The 27223-nt window shown below is 37.6% G+C and overlaps 1 protein-coding gene and 1 pseudogene across 2 annotated transcripts; both read left to right on the forward strand.

Annotated features, from left to right (window-relative positions):
* The first annotated feature begins 596 nt into the window (after positions 1-596).
* Positions 597-27169, forward strand: NAA50 (N-alpha-acetyltransferase 50, NatE catalytic subunit). Of its 2 annotated transcripts, none has more exons than XM_026493499.4 (5): positions 597-936; positions 21906-22042; positions 22463-22582; positions 23012-23078; positions 24147-27169. In XM_026493499.4, exons 1-5 carry the CDS (start codon positions 929-931, stop codon positions 24322-24324), a joined length of 510 nt encoding a protein of 169 aa, XP_026349284.1. In that variant the 5' UTR covers positions 597-928; the 3' UTR covers positions 24325-27169. The 2 variants fall into 2 exon arrangements, with proteins under 2 accessions (XP_026349284.1, XP_026349291.1); XM_026493506.4 differs by having other exon boundaries at positions 605-936; positions 21909-22042.
* On the forward strand, positions 14928-15018 carry LOC113257341 (U6 spliceosomal RNA; annotated as a pseudogene).
* Positions 27170-27223: the final 54 nt, after the last annotated feature.

Below are 27223 nucleotides of genomic sequence, written 5' to 3' on the forward strand. Positions count from 1 at the left end.
AAAAATACACAAAGATTGTCGCAAAGTGTAATGTAGAGGGCGTGCGTGAAATGGGTTAAAGTGCATTGCTAAGGAAGTGACGTTTATGCTATGATCCAGGGACCGGAAGTGGCGGCGGCGTTCTGGCCCACAGTGGCCCGCGGGTAAAATCCCAGGCTTACTCCCCGGCAATCACGTGACGTTGAAACTTGGATCGTGCTGGACGGAAGCCAAGTTATCTGGCCGATTGTTAATTACGTTAGTCTTAAAACCGTCTCATTTTGAGTCTTCCACAGATTTCTTTACATTTAGAAGAACCATCTTTATAAAATCCTATTAGGAGACAGCGTTTGAAGGTCATTGTGGAGTCTACCAACCGGAAGAACAGGACCGGGCCGGGGAAGATTGATCTTGCTAAAATTGGAGAAAAGAGGGAGGGGTGGAAAAATCCGGAATTTACCGCCAGGGCCTACCGGTCAAGCCCCACAAGTAGTGTCGTAAGGGATGGGAGGAGAAAGATGACGCCAGAGGCCACAGCCCAGTAGGAAAATGGAGGTCCTGAAGTGGAGGGGGAAGGGTGCGCGGAGGCCAGCAGTGCGGCTGCGCGCGAGGCGGCCGGCGCGCCGGCGCGCAGAGGGGGCGGGGTGAAAGGTCACAGCGCGGCGGCGGGTCTGGCTGGCTGCGGCGGCGGCGGCGGGCGGGAGTGGGTTGCCCGGTGTGCACGTGTGGAGAAGCGGCGGCACAGCGCGGCGGCGGGAGAAACCCCCGCCCCCTCCGGAGACGCAGGGCTGCGCTTGACTCTTTCGGCCTCCGTCATCCGCTCAGCTCCTAGGCGGGGAGGCCGGCTTGTGGGGGTTGAGTGGCCCGAGCTGAGGGCGCGGAGAGCTCAGGGCGGCGACGACAACGGCGTTGATATCGGTGGTAACAACGGCCTCAGCAGGCGGGGAAGATGAAAGGGTGAGGAAGGGCAACTGGGCAGGGCCGGGCCGGCGGGGGAGAGGGGCTGCGAAGACGGGGAGAGACTCCGGGCGAAGACCAGGCGGAGGGAGATTTTTGGGCTTCTCTCTGCTCAGCGGAGGGGGCGGATGCTCGGCGCGGGGCTGTTGGCGGGCTGAAGGGCCAGCAGAGGCAAGACCCGGGGAACCCAGGATTTCGGCCCGGAGGACGAGTGTGGGTTGAACAGAGATTAGCAGCTGAGTGGGGCAGCAGGGAAAAGCTCATGTGAGGCGCCGTGGGCCTCCTACCCGGGAGTGGACGGCTGAGCCACCAAGGCCCGCCACTCCAAGTGGAGTGGTCTGGTTGTCCTTTTCAGATCCAGGCTCAACCCTGGGACCTGCGGTCTTTGACACCTTTCAGTCTTATTCACACTTGGGAGCTGTGCAGAACCTTCTGGAGGGAGAAAGAATTGGAATAAAGAGCGTGGAGATGAGTATTAAGAGCTAGTGACTCAACTGGATTTGGGTTGGGTCAGAGCGAGTGGAGGAGGGGGAGAGAGCGTGAGCTCTTTAGTCTTGGGGTGCCAAAATGTTTAAGGAAGTATTGTTGATCAGTAGGTGGAGCTATTGCTTCAGTAGTTTGCTTTTGCCCGTGTGGTGGGGGCGGGAGGGGGTTCTTGGTTACTACTACGAAGCTTTTTTCAGGTGGCTAGCAAAATGAATATTTTTTCAGTTTCCTCTTGGATAAAATTAGGGATTATTTTGGTTCAACTATTTCCATTTGGATAACACCTTTCTATTAAATTATATACTGTTAAAATATTAATTACATAACACGGTGTTTTAAAATATTTCCTAAATTTGTCGTTTTGGGGCTCTCCTTTTATCAATGTTAAAAGCTTTCTGAGATGCCTGAATTTTTTTCTATTATAGCAAGTCGGTTAAAGAATTGTAACTGTGTTGAGTTAGTGAAGCCTTTCAAACTGTTCAGTCTTTTGGGGATGAAATAAAAGTCAGTCTTCGAAATAATCTTACACTGCCTAAAACAAGACTCTCGTGTGTATATGTGATTGGGGTCGAAGAGGTCCAAGAAAGGTTAATTGGCCTTACGTCTGTAACATGATTCCTTACTCTGATTTTGCTTTAAATATTGGAAATTCATTCTGTTGAATTGTATGTTTTACATTAAAGTTCAGAAATCATGAAATTTTCATAGTACCTGCACTATTAAACATCAAGTTCTGAAGAGTTCCGATCAGGATACTGATTGAGGTATGGGAAGTGTTTGTAGCACTTGAATCATGATCTAGGAAGTTTGGATATTTTATATATGATACAATATAATTTAGTGAGATTTTTCTTTTTTTCCTTTGAGCATGGATGCTTTCTTTTACTCATTTTTTATTTTTTTTTTTTTAAGATTTTATTTATTTGACAGCACGAGCAGGGGGGAGGGAGAGAGGAAGAAGCAGAAGCAGACTCCCCGCTGAGCAGGGAGCCCTGGGGGGGCTGGATCCCAGGACCCTAGCACCTTGACCTCACAAGAAGGCAGACGCTTAACTGACTGAGCCATCCAGGCATCCCTCGGTTTTTATTCTCATCAGCACACAATACTTCTCATCTTGTTCTGTTAGAGTACTAAAAATGAGGCTGAATAGTTCCCACAGTTCAGAGTGCATGGATTTATAAAGGAGGACTTCCAAGAGATTATTCTGGGTGTTTAGATTCAAAATCTTTGGTCTAGCTCAGTCTTGCTAGGGTGTAATGTTCTTTCTGATACCTAATGGACAATAGAAATGGGGTCAAACAGTGGTATTATTCACAATCTACCTTCAGTTAATACACTTATGAGGCAATTATCTTTTTACTTAAAATGGTGATTTAGGGGCGCCTGGGTAGCGCAGTCGTTAAAGCGTCTGCCTTCGGCTCAGGGCGTGATCCCGGCGTTCCGGGATCGAGTCCCACATCGGGCTCCTCCGCTAGGAGCCTGCTTCTTCCTCTCTCACTCGCCTGCTGTGTTCCCTCTCTCGCTGGCTGTCTCTCTGTCACATAAATAAATAAAATCTTTAAAAAAAAAAAAAAAAAAAAAAAAATAAAATGGTGATTTACGTGTGACAACACGATGGTGGCAAATCCCCAGAAACGAGTAACTAAATTTAGAGGAAACTTATAGTTACTGAATTTGTACCGCAAGCCAGCAACTATCCCTGAAATGAAGAGTCTTTAAGTCTAGTTCTATCATTTACGGTTGGAAACTTGAATTTGTGTTCCTCATGGTAAACTTTTAAGATGATTTCACAGGAATAGTTCCTTTAACTTCCCAGATGAATAACGACCAGGTTAGATGGGACTTTAAATTTTTTTTCATATTTAAGTCTTGTATTTAAGGCACAGAAAAAATGAAGACAATAGACATTATTTAAAAAGATTCTAAGGTCCTTTAGTTCAAAGACTTGTATCACCATGCATAGTGTGGTTAGTGTTGTAGTCCTGACTCTTGATTTGGAAAGGCCTATGAAAATAAAACCTTGGTCCTGATTATATATTTTCGTATGAAATTTTATTTGCTAAGTGTTTTATTGTATATTGAGCTAACTGAACTGTAAGTTGAATAGAAATATGTAAAATTGGAAACATGAAGAACTTCTAACTCTAAATCGTCTATTTAAATGTTTTATATTATTGCCTATATTGCCTATCATTTTCAAACTTCTAAAACTTACTATTTTATTTGATTTTTCTTCATATTTATACTTTGTTTTTATTAGTAGCAGTAGGACATTCCATTGTATTGGCAGGTATTTGCCTTTCTTCCATAGTAGATAAATTTCCAGTTTTTAATTACTGCATGTATTTATATGCATGGTCTAGAAACTTGAGGGTGTATTACAAGATGTTATTCCCTTTGTACTGAAGCTGCTTGTTTTTATGGACCGGGGATGTTGTAGGTTGAATTTGTGGATGGTAAGCTGATAATTTTTATCTATTGTTCCTCTCTAGGAAGGTGATATTCAAGCAAGAAGTCACAGCCATGACTGAGATGGCAGTATAACTAGTCAGTATAATAGAAAGTAAAACTGAATCCATTTACCTTTAAATTGTAGCAAAGAGGTATAAATCAGTTCTATAAAAATATCTTTAGGGGCGCCTACGTGGCTCAGTCCATTGAGCTTCTGGCTCTGGATCTCAGCTTGGGTCTTGATCTCCTGGTAGGGAGTTCGGCACCATGTTGGGATCTACGCTGGGCAAGGAGCTTACTTTAAAAAAAAAAAAAAATCTTCAACAAGATGTGAATACATGGAAAGTAAAGATGGGGAAGTAGATAACAATAATATAAATACAGTATATAGGACAGTGTACTTCCAAAATAGAAGATTTTGCAGTCAAAAGAATCTTTGTTGAAGTATAGTTACCTCTGACAGCAGATGGACTGGGAAGGAGCACAGCAGAGTTTTCTGAAGTACTCCAAATATTCTCTATCTTTACTTTGGATATTGATTGCATAGATGTATACATATGTTAAAAAAGTCAATGAGCTGTGAACAAGATTTGTGCTCTTTACCATACAAATTCTATACTAAAGTAAAACAAGTTTTTGGGTGTGTTTTTTTTTTTTTTTAAAGGTTGTATTGCTGTTTTTGTAGGGGGACAGGCAGTGAGGCTGAAGGAGAATTCAGGAACTTTTGTAAACCTCCAATTCATACTCCTTGCTTCTATAAAGCCAATAATTTGTGGGATGTGGATTGAGATAATGTATTTTAAAATACTTTGTAATATTCCCTTGCTTTGTTGAGATGAATTCACATAAAATATAACCTACCTGTGCCACAATTCTTTAGAAAATCAATATGGTGGTGTAACCAACATAAGGAGAAATAAAATAAACTATAATAAAATATTTATTTCAATATGTAAATGATCAGGTACAACTACACCATAAATCATAAGATCAGATGTTTCCATCTGTCTGTAAATAAAATCATTATATAATTTAGAAAGTAGATCTGCTACCAATACAGATGTGTGTATTGGTGACTAATGCTGTGTTGCCATCTGTGTTGTGATTTTTTTCCAAAAATGGTGGACAACTGTTGGTAAAGTTCTGAACAAAGAATAATCATGAATTTCGGGGTTGAAAAAGATTTTTAAAGGTTATCCATGTAAAACATTATCTTTCAAAGCCAGTGTTTTTGCCAGACCAAACTAATATCTATATTAAATTTCACTTTTACATTTTCCATTTTGGCCTGTGGAAATCCTTCTGGTTTTCTTTTACACGTATTAGCTATGATGTAACTTCTCAATTATTTAAATGGTTGTCCTTTTTTTTTTAAAGGACAGCCTACAGAAACCATTAAAATGCCCATTGTAACCAATAGAAACTTCCTTTTCATCACAAATGAAAACTATGTATTATAATTTAATACCTACAAAACTATGTAATTGTCCTATAGCGAACACTGCTTTCTCTTGATCTCTTCCATTGGTTCCTATATACATTCATTGCCTAACTTATTGGAAAAATGCTCGTCCTGTCCTGTGCAACACAGTAATGCCTAGCTACAGTAGGCTGTTGAGCAGTTGAAATGTGGCTTATGTTACTGAGGAACTGAATTTTAATTAAAATTTTAATTTTAAAAACTGATACTCAGAGTCAGTTGGACAATTTTCAGGTATGTTTGGAACAACCTGGATAGGTGAATCTATAAAGTTTGTGAAATGTAAATATAGATCAAGTATTTTCAAGGAAAATTAGCATCCGAATTGAGATTTACAGTGTAATGCACACGGGATTTTAAAAAGACTTGGTTTGGAGGTGCCTGGCTGACTCAATCAGAAGAGCATGTGACTCTTGATCTCAGGGTTGTGAGTTCAAGCCCCATGTTGGATGTAGAGATGACCAAAAATAAGTAAATAAACTTCAAAAAGACTTAGTATGAAAAAAAAAAAGATTTTTTTTAAAAAAGTGAAATTTTTATTTTGATTACATGTTGAAATTATTTCATCTATTTCTTTTTGCTTTGTTAATTAGATATTAGAAATTTTAAAATTACATATGTGACTCAAATTGTATTTATTTTGGACAGTGCTGTGCTAGACCCTGAAAAAAAAAGTTGGTGTAAAACATGATCTTTTTCCATAGGATCCAATTTTAGATGGTGTTTTTAAATAGTAAATGTGCAGTTTGTGGGCCAACAGATCGTGTATGGCTGTGATGAAGGATTCTGAAGCCACTCTTGGTCTTAGATTAAAATACTGAAATCCAGTCACCTTGTCTGCCATGATGGAGAAGGAATAATTGCCTTTCCTGAGCTAGTGCTATCTGTGTTCTGCCTCTTTCATTGCTGAAGCTGTTAATGGAAAACCTTGTTTCTAAGTCCAGAGGCTTTTCTCAGTCCTGGATAGTGCTGCAGTGAATGCTTGTTTATAAAACTACTTGACACACATCCTTATTTCTTTTGGATAATTCCCTAGAAGTGAATTTTTTTGGATCAGAAGGTACTGGCATTTTTAAGTGTCTGATATTTGGTGCCAATTGACCTCTAGAAAGATAGTAGCAGTTCATACTGCCAGCAGTGTGTGAGAGTGCCGTTATCTTCTCCAAGGGCTGATGGCGAAGGGGAGGACATTATGGCTGCCATTTCAGCCGTTGTTGGTATAAATTACCTTCTTCTGGGATGAGTGGCATAGATTGAGCATTTGTAAAATGGTAGAAATAACAGTTTCTTTACAAATTGGGTTTGAGGACATATTCACATAATAGCCTAACTCTAGTTTTACTTTGCAGATTAGATGATGAATGGTATTTCTCCCCCCACCTTTTTTTGTTACTGTTAATTTGATTACTTAGTGAAGTTGGACATTTCCCACTTTTACTGGCCATTTGTGCATGTTTGTGACTTACCTGTTACTTGTGTAACTTACCAGTTTTTAATATGGATATTGGGTGTGTTTTGACTTCAAATTGCAAAGATAATGTTCTTTAGAAAAATGGGGTTGAGACATTCGAATTAGTAAATATTGTCAGAGCAATGCCAGTTTAGGACCCAGATCATGAGAAGAAATTTTTTACGGATGGAACTTGTTACGGACTAGGTTAAGCAAGAATTGTACTTAGGAGCATTTTAAAGATTTCTTATTTCTCTTTCCAGAAAACTAAAGTATATTTAAAGATACACTTAGATTACCTCCCTGCCCGTCCACGTAGATTATTATTCATAGCAGAACTTATCTTTTTTTTTTTTCAAAGATCTTTATTTATTTATTTATTTATTTATTTATTTACTTACTTGGAGCATGCACACAAGTTGGGGGAAAGACGGAAGGGCTGGGAGAGGGACAAGCAGACTCCTCAATGAGCTTGGAGCCCCACGCAGGGCTCAATCTCAGGACCCTGAGATCATGACCCCAGCTGAATCAAGAGTCAGACACTTAACAGACTGAGCCACCCAGACTCCCCAGCATAATTTATCTTCTTAAAGGAAACTTATTTTAACACAAAAAGCATTGAACTAAAAGCAACCACATTTTGTAGTTCAGTGTGCCACCAATGATAGTTAGCAATATGGTCACTAATAGTTTTTTTGGACTTACTGGAAGTAATTCATCAGTTCTTTGATATATTTGAGGTCCTGCCCTAAGTCTTGTAGTTCAGCGGAAGAGGTAAGGTATAAAAATAATTGCTTACAGCAACACAGAGGTGCTGTGCCTTGGAAGGGTACAAACAGTATAATATAGTTAAGATGAGGTAGAAATCTCAGCAGGATGACAGGTTAAGGCTTCGTGAACAATTAGTATTTAAGCTGTGCTTTGATAAATTCTCAGTGGACTGATTTTAAGTTAAAGGAATTTATACGTTAGAGGAATTACTCTTTCATGTAATTTACTTGAAGGCAAGAGTTTAGAACCAGATTACTGCTAGCTAAGAAAAAATTATCTACCCTAAGCCCCTTGGAATTTTTTATCAAAGGACCATGGACATACTTTGATCCTTGCTAAAATACTTTTTAAGTTTTATGCAAATCCCCTTTACCATTAGTACACCTTATATAAATGTTCCCAGTTTGGTATTTCTCTGTCTTAATAACCTTGAGTAAAGATGACTCGTTTGAGGGGAGTCATATGTATGGCTGATCTTGCACTACAATGGAAATTTGTAGACATAGGCCTGGTTCTGGTTTTATTGATAAATGGCTGTATAACCACAGGTATATCTGTCTGGGCTTCAGTTCCATCATCTGTGAAATGAAGAGGAATGGATCCAGTGGCTTCTGAGGGCCCTTCCAGATCAAACACTTTCCACAAGAAGTGACCAAGCAGTTAAAATTTTGTGCTAAGGTGTACTTAATATTCACTTAAAATATAAATGGTTAGACTTTAAGCTTTCTGTATACATTACTTCATTTTCTCTTTTTCCAGTGTAACTTCAGTCAGACTTTGTAGAGAGAGACGTACTTTTGTGTAGTCATACCTCCATCTTGTGGCCCTTCAGAATATTGCCACTAAATTTAGTTTTTATAATTTTGGGCATAATTGACATTTCTTTTGATAGCTAAAAACATTTGACGCTTATTATCTGATGTTGCTGTGCTAAATACTTAACATGCATTATCATTGTATCACAGTGCTTGTTTTAAGCCACAGGTAAAGGTTTTCTACCATATTCTAAGCATGAGGGTGGTATGAGATTTGACTAACAGATTAATCTTGTGGTGCTGATAGAAATAAATAACTAATGGGCTCTATAAAGTAGGGGGGCAGGTAGCTGTGTTTAGATCTAACAACTTGGTATACATCGGCACTTCTGCTATATCCGTTTTCCCTTTTTAGATCCTTATTCTAAACTCTGGTAGAAGAAACATTGAGGTTTGTTACGGATTTGAAAAACAAGAAAAAAATGACATGTCACATGAATTTACTTCAGCCAAGAGAATAATTTAGTTTCTTTAATTACTACTGTATCAGTTTTTTACAGTTAGGGTTGTAAACTGGTGCCAACAGGAACCTGGGACCAGGCAGATAAGATAAATGAGTAAAAAAAAAAAAGCAGAAATGTAGGCTTTATGTAAAAGCTTCTGATTTAAATATTAGCAGCCAACTTAAATTAAAAACAAGGAACTGTTGAGTCTAACAGATGTAGCAGATTTCACTTTTTGTCCAGGAATTTCGGGCTTATCTACAGAGTGGAGGTCCTCGATTGATAAGAGAGTTTATGTTGTTAAATTACACTATAATGTGGGGCACCCAGGAGGCTCAGTCAAGCATCTGATTCTTGATTTCGGCTCAAGTCATGACCTCAGGGTTGTGAGCTCAAGCCCCATGTCCGACTCTGCGCTCAGCGTGGAGTCTGCTTGGGACACTCTCGCTCCCTTTCCCCCTGCTCATGTGTGTTCTCTTTCTCTCTAAATAAATAAATCTCTAAAAAAAAGAACAAGTTACATTGAAATCTTATCTGAAGTAAGTAAACAGTGTAGTGAGTAATAACCAGGTTTCAGGAGTCAGGCTGATTTGAATTTGAGACTAGCTTTCAGAACTAGCTGTGTCACAAACATAAACGCTATAGTGTAATAATACTGTGTTACTTACATAGGGGAAATGATTTAACGTTTCTATGAAATCCACTTCTCTCTGCCCATCTTTAGCCTTACTTTCCCTCACCAAAATTCTCGGATATGGAAGTTTATACCTACGCATTGGGAAGTTTATTACTTTAGTTGGATGCTATACTTGTGTGGTTAACATAAGAAGCCTTAATTATTAAAGATTCCACAGTGGGATGTGGAAATCTGAGTTTTTAACTGGCAAAGTGATTCTGGTGTATAGGCAGGTTTGGAATCCATTTCTGGATTTTGTGCCACTACTTCTCCAGACTTTTTCCCTACTCTCTTGAAAATTGTTTCTTGGACTTCTTTATGGGCTCCTGTTTGTTTACCCCTAAAATTCAAGTGTTTCTTTTAGTAGTTGTGTTTTTAGATGTTCTGATTCACTATGATTTTCTTGGTAACGTGATCTGTTCACATAATCAGAGGATATATATTACGCGGTATTTATATTTCAGGAAATAACTCTCAAAGTGATGTGTTAAAAAAAAGAATTCTTATGAGTTAAATTAATGTAAAAGCTCTGGATGCATTCCCCCTACTATCTAATTGTTTTTATCTACTTAACACCAACATTGCTTCTAATCACAGGTAGCATTTAAACTACATTATATAAATAATTTTTTAAATGATCATTCTTACCTAAAACATGTTTGACAGTAGTTTTAATGGGAAAAAAGTGTCAGGACATGTGGCCATTTACACCAAAGGCAAAGACTATGTAACAGGCTATCCTGAGATTGATGAATTTAGAAGAGGAGGTCTGTACCAGAATGGAAGGCTCATTCTTATCCAGCTCTTATTCAACTTCTTTTCTGGAAACTGAAGGCTTGGTACAGCTGGGAATTGAGGGGTTGTGGTTTTTCAAATGGTCGAGAATAAGTCAGGCCTCAAGTGCTTTCTACCATGAGTTTTAGTATCAAAAATAGCATGTCTTTGTTCTTTCTTAGCCAAAGTTGCTATAAAACTTAACATAAATGCAAAGTGCTACAGCTTCTGGTTCCTTATATAATAAGTAATGTATGTTTTATTTTTTATTATGGAAATTTACAAGTACCTATAAAAGTCAATAGTCCATTGAGCCCTCAATGCATCAATTCCAATAGGTAGTATTAATTCTTATGTTCTTTTGTCTTTGCCTGATCAGTACTTTCCCTTTTTCCTTTTTTGCTGGAGTACTTCAAAGGAAATTCTTGATATACTATCTCATTCTATCTGTAAATAGTACAGTATGAGTCTTTATCATGAACGACTTAAAAAAAAAAGTATAGGGGCGCCTGGGTAGCGCAGTCGTTAAGCGTCTGCCTTTGGCTCAGGGCGTGATCCCAGTGATCTGGGATCGAGCCCCACATCAGGCTCCTCCGCTGGGAGCCTGCTTCTTCCTCTCCCACTCCCCCTGCTTGTGTTCTCTCTCTCACTGGCTGTCTCTCTGTCAAATAAATAAAATCTTTAAAAAAAAGTGTAATACCGTACACCTAATGTCATCTTATGATCTGATACCCAGTCTGTATTTGCTTTTCCTCATTTGTCTTACAAATGTCTTTTTTCAAATCAATCCCAAAAGGTCTACACATTTTAATTGGCTGAAATGTCTCATCACCTCTTAATCTGACAGTTTCTCCTCCTTTTTTAAAAAACAAACTAACTTTATTTTTTTAAAAAACACTGTATTTATCTAGGAGAGAGAGATAATGAGAGAAAGGTGGGGGCAAGCACGAGTGGGGGAGGGGCAGAAGGAGAGGGATAAACAGGCTCCCCATTGAGCAGGGAGCCTGATACGGGGCTCAGTCCCAGGACCCCAGGATCATGACCTGAGGCGAAGGCAGATGCTTAACCAACTGTGCCATCCAGGTGCCCCAACAACTTCCTTTACAATAGTTTTATAGTTTTTAGATTGACATTTGTGAAGATGGTACAGAGAATTTCCAGTTTCTGCTATTAGTAACAGTTTACATTAGTATGGTACACTGTTAGAATGAAAAGGCAAACCAAAAATTGGATCGAAATAGTTCAAATTATATAGCTGATAAAGAATTTGTATCCAGAATATATAAAGAACTCTTACAACTCAATAAAATAAGCAGTCCAATATAAAAATGGGAATTATTATTAGTTACTGTAAAAATTTTAGGTTTATTCTCAGGCCTAGACCATGGGCACAAAACTTTTCATCAAAGAAGATGAACAGATGGCTAATAACCATGCAGAAGAATGCTCGACATTATCAGTCATTAGAGAAATGCACATCCAAAGTGATTATCACTTCATAACACTAAAATGGCTATAAATAGAAGGACACTAAAAAGTGTTGGTGAGGGGGCGCCTGGTGCTGCAGTCTGGATAAGCCTCCAACTCTTGGTTTCTGCTCAGGTCATGATCTCAGGGTCCTGGGATTGAGCCCCACATTGGTCTCCTCACTCACCAGGGAGTCTACTTGAGATTTTCTCTTCCTCTGCCCTTCCCCCTGCTCTCTCATATGCACTGTCTCTCAAGTAAGTAAATATTTTTTAAGAAGTGTTGGTGAGGTTGTAGAGAAACTAGAACCCTAATGCATTATTGGTAGGAATGCAAATGGTGCAGCTGCTTTGGAAAACAGTTTAGTAATGTACTAGTTTTCCATTACTGCTATAACAAATTACTACAAACTTAATTGCTTAAAAACAAACTATTACCTTCGTTCTTGAGATCAAAAATCTGAAATGGGTTTTACTGAGTTAAAATCAAGGTGTTGGTAGGTATGGTGATTTTAAATAGTATCCCCCCCCCAAGAAAAATTCATGTCTGCTTGGAACCTCAGCACATGACCTAATTTAGAAATAGGGTCTTTTCAGGACGCCTGGGTGGCTCAGTCGTTAAGCATGTGCCTTCATCTCAGATCATGATCCCAGGGTCCTGGGATTGAGCCCCGTGTTGGGCTTCCTGCTCAGTGGGGAGCCTGTTTCTCCCTCACCCCCTCCCCTCTCTTCTGCTTATGCTCTCTCTCTCTCTCAAATAAATAAAATCTTTAAAAAAAGAAAAATAGAGTCTTTGCGGATGTAATTAAGATGGTCATGCTCGATTACAGAGGGCTTTAAATCCAATGACTGGTGTCCTTATAGGAGGAGGAAAGGGGACACACACACAGAACACCAAGTGAAGATGGAGGCAGACATTAGAGTTGTTATTGCCTCAAGCCAAGAAATATCTGAGGCCACCAGGAGCTGGCAGAGGCAAGGAAGGATTCTACTCTGGATTCAGAGAGCATGGCCCTGCTGACCTGATTTTGTACTTCTAGCCTCCAGAGAGTAAATTTCTGTTTTAAGCCACTCAGTAATAATTCCTTAAGGCAACTCTAGGAAACTAATACAACAAGATTATGTTTCTTCCAGAGGTTCTAGATGAGAATCTGTTTCCTTGCCTTTTCAGCTTCTATAAGGCCACGTGCATTCCTTGTTTCATAGTCCTTCATCTTTTAAGCTTGCAGTGTAGCAACTTGAAGTCTCTTGTTTCTGCTTCTTTTGTCCTATTCTCTGACTCTTAAGGACCTCTTTGATTACATTGGGCCCACCCAGATAGTCCTGGTTAATCGTCCCATCTCAAGGTCTTAATCACATCTTGCAAAATGCATTTTCCATGTAAAATAACATCTTAAAGATTCTTGAGGTTGGAACATGGACATCCTTCGGGGCCGTTATTCTACCTACCACAGGTGGTTTCTTTAAAAAGTTAAGCAGGGTGCCTGGGTGGCTCAAGTCAGTTAAGTGTCTGCCATCTGCCTTCAGCTCAGGTCATGAATCCAAGGGTCCTTGGATCAAGCCCCACATCGGGCTCCTTGCTTAGCAGGGAGCCTGCTTCTCCCTCCCCTCTGCCTGCCGCTCGCCCCCCCCCCCCTCGGTCAAACAAATAAAAATCTTCAGACAAAAAAAAAAAAGTTAAGCATATTTACCATACAACCCAGCAATCCCACTTCTAGGTATCTACCAGAGAAAAACTAAAGCTCATGTCCACACACAGACTTGTATGCAGTATTCATAACAGCATTATTTATAATGGCCATGAAGTTAATACTGTTAAAATGCCCATCAGATGGTGAATGGATAAACAAAATGTGGTATATCCTTAGAGTGGAATATTGTTCAACTGCTGATATATTACATCATGGATGAACCTCAGAAACATTATGCTGCATGAAAGAGGTGTAGTAGTGCAAAAGATCACATTTATTTTATAATTCTATTTATATGAAATGTCCAGAAAAGGCAAATATATAGAAAGTAGGTTTAGTGGTTGACTTTGGGTAGGAAAGGGGATTTACTTTAGATTTGCAGAAGGGATTTGTGGGGTATGATGTGAATTTCTAAAGCTGAATTGAGATGACGGTTGCACAACTCTGTAAATAGTCTAAAAACATCGAACTGTACATTTAAAACATGAATTTTATGGTGTATAAATTATACCCCAAGGCTATTTAAGAGAAAAATAAATGAAATGTAAAAAGTGGGAAGGGGCCTCAGATTATTTGCAATATACTAGCTTACAGAGGACATGTATCCATAATACACTTAAAACCCAGTTAGAGAACCCAGTTTGCTTTAAATGGGCAAAAGATATGACTAGCTCCTTTACCAGAGAAGTTATATGAATGGCAAAGAAATAAATGAAAACATGTTCAACATCATTTGTTATTTAGGGACATGCAAATTAAAACCACAATGAAATGTCACTGCACACCTGTTAGAGTGGCATAAATTTTTAAAGGTTGACAGTGCCAAATGCTGAATGCAGAACAACTGGAACTCATACATTTAACCCCGCATTACCTCTCTTAGTCAAAAGAAGTTGTGAAAACTTATGTTCACACAAGAACCTATAGAGCAGTGTATGTGTAGGCCCAAATCCTTTCAACAAAAGGATAAACTGTGGTATGTCCATACTATGGAATATTACTCAGCAAGGAAGGAACTGTTGATAAAACTGTGTGGTAAGTATCAAAGGCATTATAATGTTGAATGAAGGAAGCCAAGCAAATGGCTCTGTATTACGTGATTCCATTTATGTGGCATTCTTGAAAAAGCAAAGATATGGGAAACAGAAAACATTAATGGTTGCCTGGGAGTGGTGTTTGAGTTGAAACTCTGTGGAGGGTTATGAGGGAGATTTTTGGGGTGATGGAACCATTCTGTATCTTGATCTAAATCTTGATGGTTATCATTATGCATGTTTGTCAGAACTCAGAACTATACACCAAGAAAAATGAATTAAATATTATGTAAACTTTAAAACCTTTTTTTAAGCTAGAATGAACATTGATCCCCCAAAAAAGGCTTGAAAAATAAAGGAACAACTAAGTATATATAGAAAATTTGCAAGCTGATGGACTTGAATAGACTATATCAATAATTAAGTCTGGACAGACCAAATGCTTCAGTTGTCAGTGCTTGCTTTGGCAGCATATATACTAAAATCGGAATGATACAGAGAAGATTAGCATGACTCAATGGGATGACAAAAATTTCCCCCTTTTTCTGTCATGCTATTTTTTTTTTAAGATTTTATTTATTTATTTGAGAGAGAGAGACAGCCAGCGAGAGAGAGAACACAAGCCGGGGGAGTGGGAGAGGAATGAGCAGGCTCCCAGCAGAGGAGCCTGATGGGAGGCTCAATCCCAGACCCTCGGGATCATGCCCTGAGCCGAAGGCAGACGCTTAACGACTGAGCCACCCAGCCGCCCCTCATGCTATTTTATTTTTAAAATTTTTTCTTAAAGATTTCATTCGTTCATTCAAGATAGAGAGCCCATGTGCCTGCGGAGGGTCAGAGGGGTGGGGAAGGGATAGGGATGAGGAAACTCTTCACTGAGCATGACTAAGATCCTAACTTGAGCCAAAACCGACCTAAGAGTCGTTCACTCAACCAACTGAGTCATGGTATTTTAATAAATAAAAGTAATACTTGCACATTGCATAATATTTAGAATAAAGAATTGTGTAATAAAAAAAAGACTCCCATTGTCAGATTGAGGGAAGAAGACTTAAGTATATGCTGTTTACAGAACACACTTTAAATTACAGGGATATAGGGACGCCTGGGTGGCACAGCGGTTAAGCGTCTGCCTTTGGCTCAGGGCGTGATCCCAGCGTTACGGGATCGAGCTCCACATCAGGCTCCTCTGCTATGAGCCTGCTTCTTCCTCTCCCACTCCCCCTGCTTGTGTTCCCTCTCTTGCTGGCTGTCTCTCTGTCAAATAAATAAATAAAATCTTAAAAAAATAAATAAATTACAAGGATATAGAGAGGTTGAAAGTAAAAGATGGTAAAAGATATGATGCAGCATTGATTAAAAGAAAGCAGTATGTCTATTTTGATGAACAAAGTAGATTTTAATATAAGGAAATATTAACAGCAAAAAGAAGGGCATTTCAAAAGGATAAAAGGACCAGTTCACCAACTTATATAACGGTCCCAAGTATTTATGTTCTTATAATGTAACTTGGAAATACATGAAGCAAACATTGACGAAACTGAAGAGTAAGAAGGAACACTTCCAAACTTTTTTCAAGGCCAGACATAATCTTGATTGATAAGAAAGCCTATCAGGAATATTACGAAGAAAGAAAACATTTCTCAGAAGAAGCTTTCTTGAGGTATCGTTTAAATGAAGGAGGTAAGAGAGTAACCTGCAGTCAAGGATGGAGACGCTATCAACAGAGAAAGCTACAGGTGAAGCAGATTTGGGGGGAGGAATCAAAGATTTAGTTTTGGATATGTTTAATTTGAGGTGTCTACTATAGATGCTTTGGAGTTTAGGAGTGATCTCTAAGCTAGACAGATTTGGAAGATGGCAGCATTTAAAGCGGTAAGATTATTGGATTGAAGTCAACCAAGAGAGTAAGTGTAGATCGAGATGACAGCCAGGTATCATCTTCATGTGCAAGCACCTCATAAAATTGGTGGCTCTTCCTCTCCAGTCCCTGCTTCCACATTTACACAAAGCACACCTTTTTTTTTTTTTTTTTTTTTTGTAGTTTCATGGTTTTATTAACACAAATGCATCATGCACATAAGAGGTCTACATTCATTTTCTTGCCTGCACAGCCTGGCATTGGGATTGGTAGCTCTGATGGCCAACTGGCTGCTCTTTCCTCAGTGGCTTTGTGGTTCTTGGAGGAGACATTTTGAACAATCTCTGCACAGTAAGATTTACTGCATGTTAACAGCACTTTAAGCTCCTTATCGTTGTGGACTAGGAACTTCTGGAAGCCGCTGGGTAGCATGTGCTTTGTTTCCTTGTTGCTGCTGTAACCAATGTTGGGCCTCAAGATCTGGCCCTTGAATCTTCTGCACACCCTATTACCACTGCCTCTTGAGTGTCAGCCAGTTGCACTTAATTTTGAAATATTGGTCTGACTGGTGCAGAATGAACTTGGTTCACTTTTAATGATCTTGGGCTTCACTGGAGGTCTGAGGATTGCTGTGGTGCCGAGTAAGAGTAGGAGATGGCCCCCCTCAGCAGGTAGCCCAGAGGAAGAGAGCCACAAATATACTTTGTTTTACCAAATCAAACCCCCTGTAATTTGGGGGATACATTGTTGCTATTTTGTTCATGTTCTGCCTTCTCTTAGAATTCATTTCTTGGTGCACCTGGGTGGTTCAGTCTGTTAAGCATCTGCCTTCAATTCAGGTCATGATGCTGGAGTCCCGGATGGAGCCCCACGTCAGGGCTCCCTGCTCAGCGGAGAGTCTGCCTCTCCTTCTCCGTCCCCCACTCCTGTTCTTTCTCGCTCACTCTTTCTCAAGTAGAATCTTTTAAAAATTCATTTCTTGGGGCACCTGGGTGGCTCAGTGGGTTAAGTGTCTGCCTTCAGCTCAGATCATGATCCCAGGATCCTGGGATGCAGTCCCACATCTTGCTCGCTGCTCAGCAGAGAGCCTGCTTCTCCCTCTCCCTCTGCTGCTCCCCCTGCTTGTGCTCTGTCAAATATATTTTTAAAATTTTCATTTCTTGCCTTCCACAGAACAAACTCTTAGTCACCCTTCACATCTGTTCCCAGGATCACTTTCATTCTAGTATTTTTGTACTTTGTGTGCATGTGCTATTACTAAGACATTGTATTTTACGTATGTGTAATATATGTATTATTTGTATATATATTTTGTGTGTGTGAATATGTGTAATAAATACACTCAGACACTGTTTCCTAGGTATAAACTCCTTTGCTTTCCAGGTGTTAGCACATAGGTGTTCGAATATTTATTGAAATACCTGATTTATGCTTTGAATAGGTAACTATTATGTTCATAAGAACTTTAGAAAATTATAGATTCACAGATACAACTCTTGGACACTCTTTTTAATTTTCCAGTGGAGACTTGGGAATTCCTGGGTTTTTTTTTCAAATTCCTTCTAACTTTAGAAGTTCTTTTAACTTCTAAAAGCTTGTTGGTTGTTTACAATCATGTTCTCATTTTCTTGACATTTCTATATAGCACTCTGTTTATACCTCTGATACTATACATTCTTTGCTAATTATATTTACAAGTTGCTATTACTCTGATATATTTAGAATATCCACATCTTAAAATAATTCAGAGCTAAGTGATCAAGATTACAGAAGTATTCCATTTCAATCAGACATGTCATGTTCATGAAAGTTAAACTGTATTTGAAGGTGAAATTTGCTGACAAAGTTATATTTAATAGCTATTTCTTAAGCTACCCAACAATATTCATAGTATCCCAATTGTGTTTTGAAATTATATGTGTGTGTGTGTGTATTATATATATGTGTGTGTGTATATATATATGCATAGAAAAATATAGGAAGGCTATATACATCAAACTTCTTTCTGGTGATAGTCTTAAAGGATGTTTTCACATCCTAAGTCATTTCTATGGTGATGGACCTTTTTTTATCAATACATGTTTTTTTGTTGTTGTTAATTAGGCAGGAAAAGATTAAGCTGCTTATTCCCTAATGATTTAATACAGTGTTCTCTATTTAGGATTGATCTGCCTACTCTGATGGAAACTTTTTTAGTAAATTTTTCTTAGATTTAATCTAGCACATAGATTAAATCTTTTCCTTCTGTATGAAGTTAAGAAATACCTGGTTATTATCCTTTTAAAAATTATTAAGATACTTGAAGCCTGGCAGTTACCTAAAAATCATTTTTTTGAAGTTTTTACTTACTTTTAAGTAATTTCTGCATCCAATGTGGGACTCAAACTTGACCCCAAGATCAAGAGTTGCATGCTCTTCCAACTGAGCCAGCCAGGCACCCCACCTGGAAATCATTCTTAAACTTTTTAAAAACTCATGATCTTTCACTTGTAATTTAGGAGCTTGACTTCCTAGATTAAGTTTTTCTTTAGAGTTGTTTATGATTAGACTTCATAATGTAGTCTTTCAATGACTTAGAGTCTGAATTTTTTAATTGCAATGGATAATTTTTACATACTGTGCTTTAAATACAATCAACAAATGCTATATTATATTTAAAATAAATTACTGTACCAAATTTGGGGTGCTATACTCAGTGAAAGAGTAGCATTATGCTAAGTGAAATAAGCCAGACAAAGACAAACACTGCATGGTATCACTTGTATGTGAAATACAAAAATAAAAAAGTCAAAACTCATAGAAACAGTAGATAAATGGTTGCTGGGGTGGGGGGAATAAGGAGAAGTTGGTAAAAAGGTACAAACTTTCAGGTGTAAAATAAAGTGTGAGGATCACCTAATGCATATAATTGAAAATTGCCAAAGAGTAGAACATAAATGTTCTTACCAAAAAAATGTGAGGTGATACATTAATTAACTAAATGGTGGGAATCCTTTTTCTAAGGAACACACCGTGTAGGTGAGATGTGAACCCTGTACTTTTTTTTTTTTTTAAAGATTTGTTTATTTCCGAGATGGGGAGGGGCCAAGGGAAAGGGAGAGAGAGACTTATAAGTGGACTCCCTGATGAGCTTGGAGCCTGATGCAGGGCTTGATCTAATGACCCTGAAATAACGACCTGAGCAGAAACCAAGAGTCAGATGCTTAACCAGCTGTACCACCCAGGCACCCTGTGTTCCAAGGGTTTTGTATTTTACCGTATAACTGTATCTGCTAATAAAAAGGTTTGTGAATGGTAGATGGTGGGTAAGTGAGCCTAAGTAGGTTTTAATCAGAAAAAGGTTTTGGTAGGGGCGCCTGGGTGGCACAGCGGTTAAGCACCTGCCTTCGGCTCAGGGCGTGATCCCGTGGGATCGAGCCCCACATCAGGCTCCTCCACTATGAGCCTGCTTCTTCCTCTCCCACTCCCCCTGCTTGTGTTCCCTCTCTCGCTGGCTGTCTCTATCCTGTCGAATAAATAAATAAAATCTTTAAAAAAAAAAAAAAGGTTTTGGGTAAAATGTTATTTCCTTCAGGCTTAAAGAAGAGAAAGCCAGGGTCTGCTTTAATGAAGAGGGGAATTGTCCTATGAGTGAGATACAACCTAGTTAAAGAGGACCTGAATCTCACAAAAAGAATTCATTTTAGTTCTGAAATACTTAGGAGAGGTCGTATTTACCTCTATTTACTTAGTGTATCTAGAAATTGGAAGAAAATCTAACAATGAAATCTCTATTTTCTACGATGATGTTTGCATCTTAAGAATTTGTGTGGCCACTAAGAAACTGTGCTCAGATTTTAAGAAAATGTACAAGATATGCAAGGGTGGTTGGTCACAGTAAGTAATAAAAAACAGCATAAAAATGAAATAACTGAGGCAGATAGGCTGAAGTTCCAAAGGAGCATAATGGTCTGTATTCTATTTTCTGATATCTAAATTGTAACATTCAAAGAATGTTGTTTTTAAAATTACCCACTGTTCTTTATATTATTATTATTTTAAAGGTTGTATTTTTAAGTAATCTTTACACGCAACATGGAGCTCAAACTTAAAACCCTGAGATCAAGAGTCTCGTGTTCAACCCCGGCGCCACCCACAGTTCTGATTACACATTTTTTGTATATGGTTTAAAGCATTTTTTTCCTGTATATTATATTAACAAAAACTGTTTTAGATAATTTTTTATTACATGGATTTAGAATGTGTTTCCTCCCCTCACACAAAACAATAAATCAGTGTTTCTGTGCTAATAATATAAATGTATCATGCATGCTTTATTTAACCAGTTCCCTACTGGGGACACTTAGGTTTTCCTTTTTTACCATTACAAAAGTGTGATGGTTAACATTCTCGTGTAGTCATTTCTCCAACAGAGTTTTCAAAACCTATATGCATATGATGTAAATGATTAATTAGGGTGTGTTGTTTGCTTTTCCCTGCTATTGCCCAATGCTGTTGTGATCTGGAACTAGCACCTAGCACCCAGTGAGTAGGACCCACATTTTCTAGCTACTTGGATAGCATCAGATTGTTTTATTTTTCAACTCATTTTTATTTTGATTTGATCTTATTTAAAGGATTTTATCATTTGTTGTGATTTTTAAGAAGGCCAATAATGTGTGTAAGCAACGTTACTAATGATAGTGCTAGTGGTGTTCGGGTTTGTCTTTCACATTTGATCAACCTTCAGTTTATGGTAGTGATAGTGACCTGAGCTATTGAAAAATCCTTTTGTTGACGGCCTAGATGCAACACAGCTTTGTTACTGTGAGTCTGAATCTTTTTAGCCTTAATTCCTTTTCCCATGGAACCAATTGTTTTGATGACTTTTTTTTTTTTAATAACTACTGTTGCATTCTTGATAAGTAGTTTTCAGACCCCCTCCCCCATGTGGATTCCCTTGTTTCATTTCCAGAGATTCTGCCTCTGAAAGTGGGGTGAGGTCCAGGAATCTGGATTTCGAATACCACCCCATATGACTGTTCTGGTCGTTCCTAGCTCAATTAATAGAATATATACAACTTTTGCCTATTTGGATTATTTTTTCAGAATAAATTTCTAGAGTAGGATTACTTCCATAAAGGAGATGTACCTTTCAGGCTTTTTGATACGTAGTACTAGATCGTCTTCTAGAGATGTTCCTTTGCATTTTTGCCATTCCTATTTGCCACCCCCTTGCCAACATTTGGTATCATCAGTCCTTTTGATCAGTAATAGACATCTAAATTTTTCTGAACTGGTAACTACAAGGAAAATTTTGGCATTTACATAGAATATTAGTCTGACCTTCTTAGTAATTGTTGCTTACCATATTTATCTCTAAATGTATACAATTGTATGAAAGCTACAAATTGAATCTGGATGGAATGGCTGGCAGAATCTTATAAATGGTAATCTTTGTAGGAGTATAAAGTCACTGTGAAAGGTTGGATTTATCAGCCATGTAAAAAAGACTTGGTACTCTTCTAAATATGTTCATCTTAACAAATGAAGCTAATTATATTTTATTGAGTACATTTTGGTTTGTTCCAGTAGCCGGATCGAGCTGGGAGATGTGACACCACACAATATTAAACAGTTGAAGAGATTAAACCAGGTCATCTTTCCAGTCAGCTACAATGACAAGTTCTACAAGGATGTGCTGGAGGTTGGCGAGCTAGCAAAACTTGGTATAATATGGTTTTTTTCCCCCCCTTCATTTGTTTTTTTGGTGTTCTTGACCCTAGTTTTTGATACTAGAGCAGAGTTAACTAATTTAATCTCCTTATTTTACAAGTGAGGAAATGGGGGTGATTCAGGTTCTGAGAAAAATCTCAGAGAAACCAAGACAATATTTGAATTTTAAAAAGAAATGCTAAATATCTTTTCTAATTCATTGTGTGCCTATGTTTTCACATATTTGTCTCTACTCTAGAGGAGACTTAAGTCCCTAAAAAGAAGCGGGAAATTTTTGAAGCTATTGATATTCAGAGTAGCTGATAAAATTTATTGCCAATAGCAATAATTTAGTTCTTATAGAAGGGAAGAAAGATTGAATAAAATGTGTTATTCTGTCTTTGAACTTTATATTTTTATATTTTCCATGGCAGCCTATTTCAATGATATTGCAGTAGGTGCAGTATGCTGTAGGGTGGATCATTCACAGAATCAGAAGAGACTTTACATCATGACACTAGGATGTCTGGCACCATACCGAAGGCTAGGAATAGGTAAAATTTTTTGTCTTGTTTTATTTGTTTAAAGAAGCATAAACACATTGTTACTGTTTCTGACCCAGTGAGTCAAACCATTTCTTTTGGGAATATTGGGAAAGAATTATACTGAATTATATAAGATGGAAAATAACTTTATTAACATATTTCAACTGGAAGCCCTATATAGATTTGTTATCAGTGTCTCTTTGCTTTTTCTGTTTTCCTTTTACATGGAAGGGCTTGTATATAAAGGTGGTTTTTCTGCTACGAGTTTTAAACATACATAGATAATGTAGGGAAAGAACAAAATTTTCAGAAATCAGGTTGTCTTGTGTTTACCTCAAATTCTGTTAGGACACAGTAAGTGTTAAAATGGCAATTAGATGTGTAATGTAAAGATTGACTTTTATGAAATTACTAATTTGTTGTTTGTCTTGTTAATAGGAACTAAAATGTTAAATCATGTCTTAAACATCTGTGAAAAAGATGGCACTTTTGACAACATCTATCTGTAAGTGAAATGATTAATTTAATGTTCTTATCTAAAGAATGTAATAGATTGACAGTAGAAATCTTTACTGGAAACTTTAAAATCTGGTTACTTATTTCATTGTCTTTTGGAAAAACCATGAAAGTAGTAGTTACGAAGTTTCGTTTTGTTTCAATAATAGATAAGGAATCTGAGATAAAACGTTCTCATTTTGCTTTATTATGTTGGGGTGGGAGCTACAAAGTCACAGAGATTAAACCAAGATTAAAACTCAAGTCTTCAGAATTAAAGAATTGGTATCATTAATACTACTTTCTCATGCTGTTTGTTCTCTGGGTTTTGTTTAAGGTTCTCAGTGATGTGTTCATTAGTAATAGGGTTTAATAATCAAAATTAGAGAGTACCTAGCTGATATTATATTACTATAACATCAGTATTATAGAACTCAGATTAAGAGCCAAGATTAGATCACAATAATGGATTTTTAATAATATGGGTATTAAGATTATTCTCATTTTAACTTTGGCAGTGGGAGAGATTATATATAGAGATATAATGAGATATAATGCTATTTTGGAGAATAATTGAAAAAGCTCAAATTATTTATTTTCAAAATATAGCATGTTTTTTATAGATCAGAGAGGATATATTCAGGCATTTGAGACTCTAGTTATGTTATTTTTCTGTCTTTTTTTTCTTCCTGCATGTGTTAATATGGTCTTTGAATCATCCCTGTGGTTATTTACCCATTTTTAATTACTGGAATCTTTTCTCCCCTTGCAATAAAAAATGTTATGCTAGCTAGGGTACTTTGCCCTTTGTTGATTTTAAGAGTAAACACTATTTCTGAGTCTCCTAACCTCAGCCAGCTGTCTTGCAAATGTAATAGTTAGGTTAAAAGTGTAATTTGTCATCAAAGGTTTTTCTGAGATGAATACCTAATCTTTGTTGATTGCTAGTAATTATGAGGGAAATCTAACAAATGTGTGCAGTATTCCAGCTCTAACCAATTTGAAACTATTTGTGGAGAATACACAAAGGCTGATGAAATCTTAATTTTTTTTTTCCTGATACCCTCCTATATCTCAGGCATGTCCAGATCAGCAATGAGTCTGCAATTGACTTCTACAGGAAGTTTGGCTTTGAGATTATTGAGACAAAGAAGAACTACTATAAGAGGATAGAGCCCGCAGATGCTCATGTGTTGCAGAAAAACCTCAAAGTCCCTTCTGGCCAGAATGCAGATGTACAAAAGACAGACAACTGAACAAATTAGAAATGAACTTTCTTGCACTTGCTTGTCGCCAAATAAAAGAAAGGCCCATTGATTTCCCCCCCCCTCTTTCTTTTCCCCCTCCCTTCTTGTTCTTGTTTGTCCTCCTTTCTTTCTTTTTCTTTCCTCTAAAAAAAGATTTAATACTTCAAGGACTTTCAAAATTAATCATGTTTGGATTGCTTTAGTTTTCTTATTTTTGTGAGGTGGTTTGATTGTAGGAAGGAGGAGGTATAGATCTGTTTGGTTTCACAGTTAAGATAATATGGTCCCCAAAAATTGGGTGTCAGTGTCGATTTTCTTTTTTTTATGTCCTGCTTTCACATTGAAGGGCAGAGCCTACAAAATGTTGTATATATCAAAAGACAAAAAGAAATAGCAGCAATATCTTGTTCTCTAATTCAAAGACAAGTTTAGTGTGTATGTGGTACTTTGGGTTTTTCAAGACTGTGGGATACTAATCCCTAGACATTGCCTTCACTCCACCTTTTGTCCTTCTGAGTGTTGTCTCAGGAGTTGGACCATTGTTATCCTTGTAAGAAATACTAAGCTTATTTTGGTTTTTTTTTTTAAGCAATTCTTTCTTTCTTCCTCGCTGAGGGTGGGTGGGACAGTTTGGGTAGGTAGTGTTTTACTTTGGTCTCAGTATTTGAGTTAAACTGCTTTTTGTTAATGAGTGGACTGGTTGTTAGCAGGTTTATTTTTCCTGCTGTTGATTGTTACTAGTGGCATTAACTTTTAGAGTGTGGCTGGTGAGATTAATTTTTTTTAATATCCCAGCTAGAGATATGGCCTTTAACTGACCTAAAGAGGTTTGTTGTGATTACTTTTTTGTTTCCTGTCCTTTTTCTTCGGAAAATCCACAATAGTTAGTCTAACCTTAAAAATGGGAGTTGATGTCCTTATAGGTCAATACCCCTAAATAAACCTGAAGCAGGTATTGTCTCTTGGACATTTTAAAAAACACCGAAAAGGAAGCTTAGATGGACTCGTGGCACAATAAATGCATCTAATGTCACCTAATGCAGACTGTTAAAAGCGTAGCCACGGAGCTTTGGATTATGTAGGAAAGAATATCTAGACAGTATTTTTGAGAATAACATAGCTGTGCTATTGCTTATCTGTTGGAGAACATCCCAGATTTGCTTATTTTCTGTGCCTATGATACTGAGCTTAAGGATTTGGGGGAGGGGGAATTGCTAAACATATTGCTTCTATTCTTGGAAAAGTAGAAGTTCAGAAGTGTTAATAACATAAATGTCACTGTGACCTCCTCTACTGATGGGACTGGTTTATGCCAGATCATTTTCTGGCACATAGGGAGTGGCTTGGATGGGTTGATAACTTTTTGTAAGATAGGAGACATCTGAAATTTTCATGTTTTCCTACATAGCCCCATATCCAATTTTAAAATTTTCTAGATTGCCAATACTGGTGGCCCATGAAATGTTCTCATTAGACTTTAAAACAATGCACAGGGCTTGAATTTTCTTGTCATTTGACTTGAAAAGGAAGTTTGATTCATAATATTTATCCTCATGTAAATTCTGATAATAGAAATCTCATCTCTCCAAATATGTTAAATGACAAAATTATTTTACACAATGTTTATGCACATTTTATAATCTTTTTTGAGAATGTGAAAGTACAAAGTACAATAGACTTCAGCAGTCTTAATTGAGTGCCAACAGTAATACAGGAAAAGGAGGATAGTTGAATGAGTTTATAGTATTTGAATCTTAAGAGAGTGAAAATGTAGAAAAACCATGGTGGTTTCTTGGGTATCAGTTTCTTCAGCAGTCCAAATATAAGCTTAGAAAAAAAATTAGCATTAAGCACCTTTACCTTCATGGATAAGCTTCAGCTTGCTCTTGCCAAGAGAAGAGTGCTTGAGTTACAGAAGGCGTACTTAGTTTGAAGAATTCAGCCTTTGTGTAAACTTCCAGATATCAAAATAGATTTTGATATACGAGTTTTCTGAGATGACACTGCCTCTATTTCTATAACCATTTCACCTGGACTATCTAATCAGTCCTATGAATGTATCCCTAAATGTGGTTATTGAAAACTGAATAGCTGCCTCATGACAATTAAGTACATGTTATTTAAGGAAGGGGAAAAAATTAAATTTTGAATTGAGTGTGTAGGCTCCCTATCATTATAGTTTCTTTTTCCATACTAGACAATAACTTTACCTAAATTGGATGTTTGAAAAGTTTAGTTGTCCTACATCAGACTTGTTTGGAAAGGGTTAATTGTCCTACATCAAACTTGTATTAACTAATTCCATCCATTTAAGGAAGAGGAGGATGTAGAAGCTGGGTACTGGTTCATTTGCCTATGAGTCAGTAAAGACTCAAGTAATGTCCCATGTTGAGTTGGTTATTTTGGAACATAAAAATTGTTGAGGTAAAACAATTCTATTAACTGGAAGATCAGAGGATATATCCATCATATTTTTTAGGACAGATAGTTTTTACTATGGAGCAAAATAGGCAAAAATTATCCTTATGGTAATTGCATTTAGGTTCTAAAGAAAAGAATCTGCAGAGAAATCTATGCAATTTATAATTTGTCCAGACTAGTTTTCATTTGGGGAAAGAAGTTCTAAAATCTCCCCAAAGCAGTTTACTCATCAATTGAAAGTCCTCCGAAAATAGAACTATTGGGAAACTGTGGTTTATGGGGTGGAAAAGAAAAGCTCCCTCAGTTTTTTGGAGGGAATAACTTTAAAAATACTTAAATGGCTAAGTTTACTTGGTGCAGTTAAAAATTAAACTTGTTGATTTTAACATTGCTGTTACATCTGAAATAAACTTATGTGATGTTCTGGTAGTAATCTACGATGTCTGGTAAATGTCAAAGAAAACCCTGCGCTGTGTTGAATACTGAG

Source organism: Ursus arctos, unplaced genomic scaffold, assembly GCF_023065955.2.
Source record: "Ursus arctos isolate Adak ecotype North America unplaced genomic scaffold, UrsArc2.0 scaffold_4, whole genome shotgun sequence".
NCBI lineage: Eukaryota > Metazoa > Chordata > Mammalia > Carnivora > Ursidae > Ursus > Ursus arctos.

Coding starts and splice junctions, on each gene's coding strand:
- NAA50 (XM_026493499.4), top strand. Junction 22,043..22,462: donor TGGCGAGCTAGCAAAACTTG/GTATAATATGGT, acceptor TTTCCATGGCAG/CCTATTTCAATGATATTGCA. Junction 22,583..23,011: donor ATACCGAAGGCTAGGAATAG/GTAAAATTTTTT, acceptor TCTTGTTAATAG/GAACTAAAATGTTAAATCAT.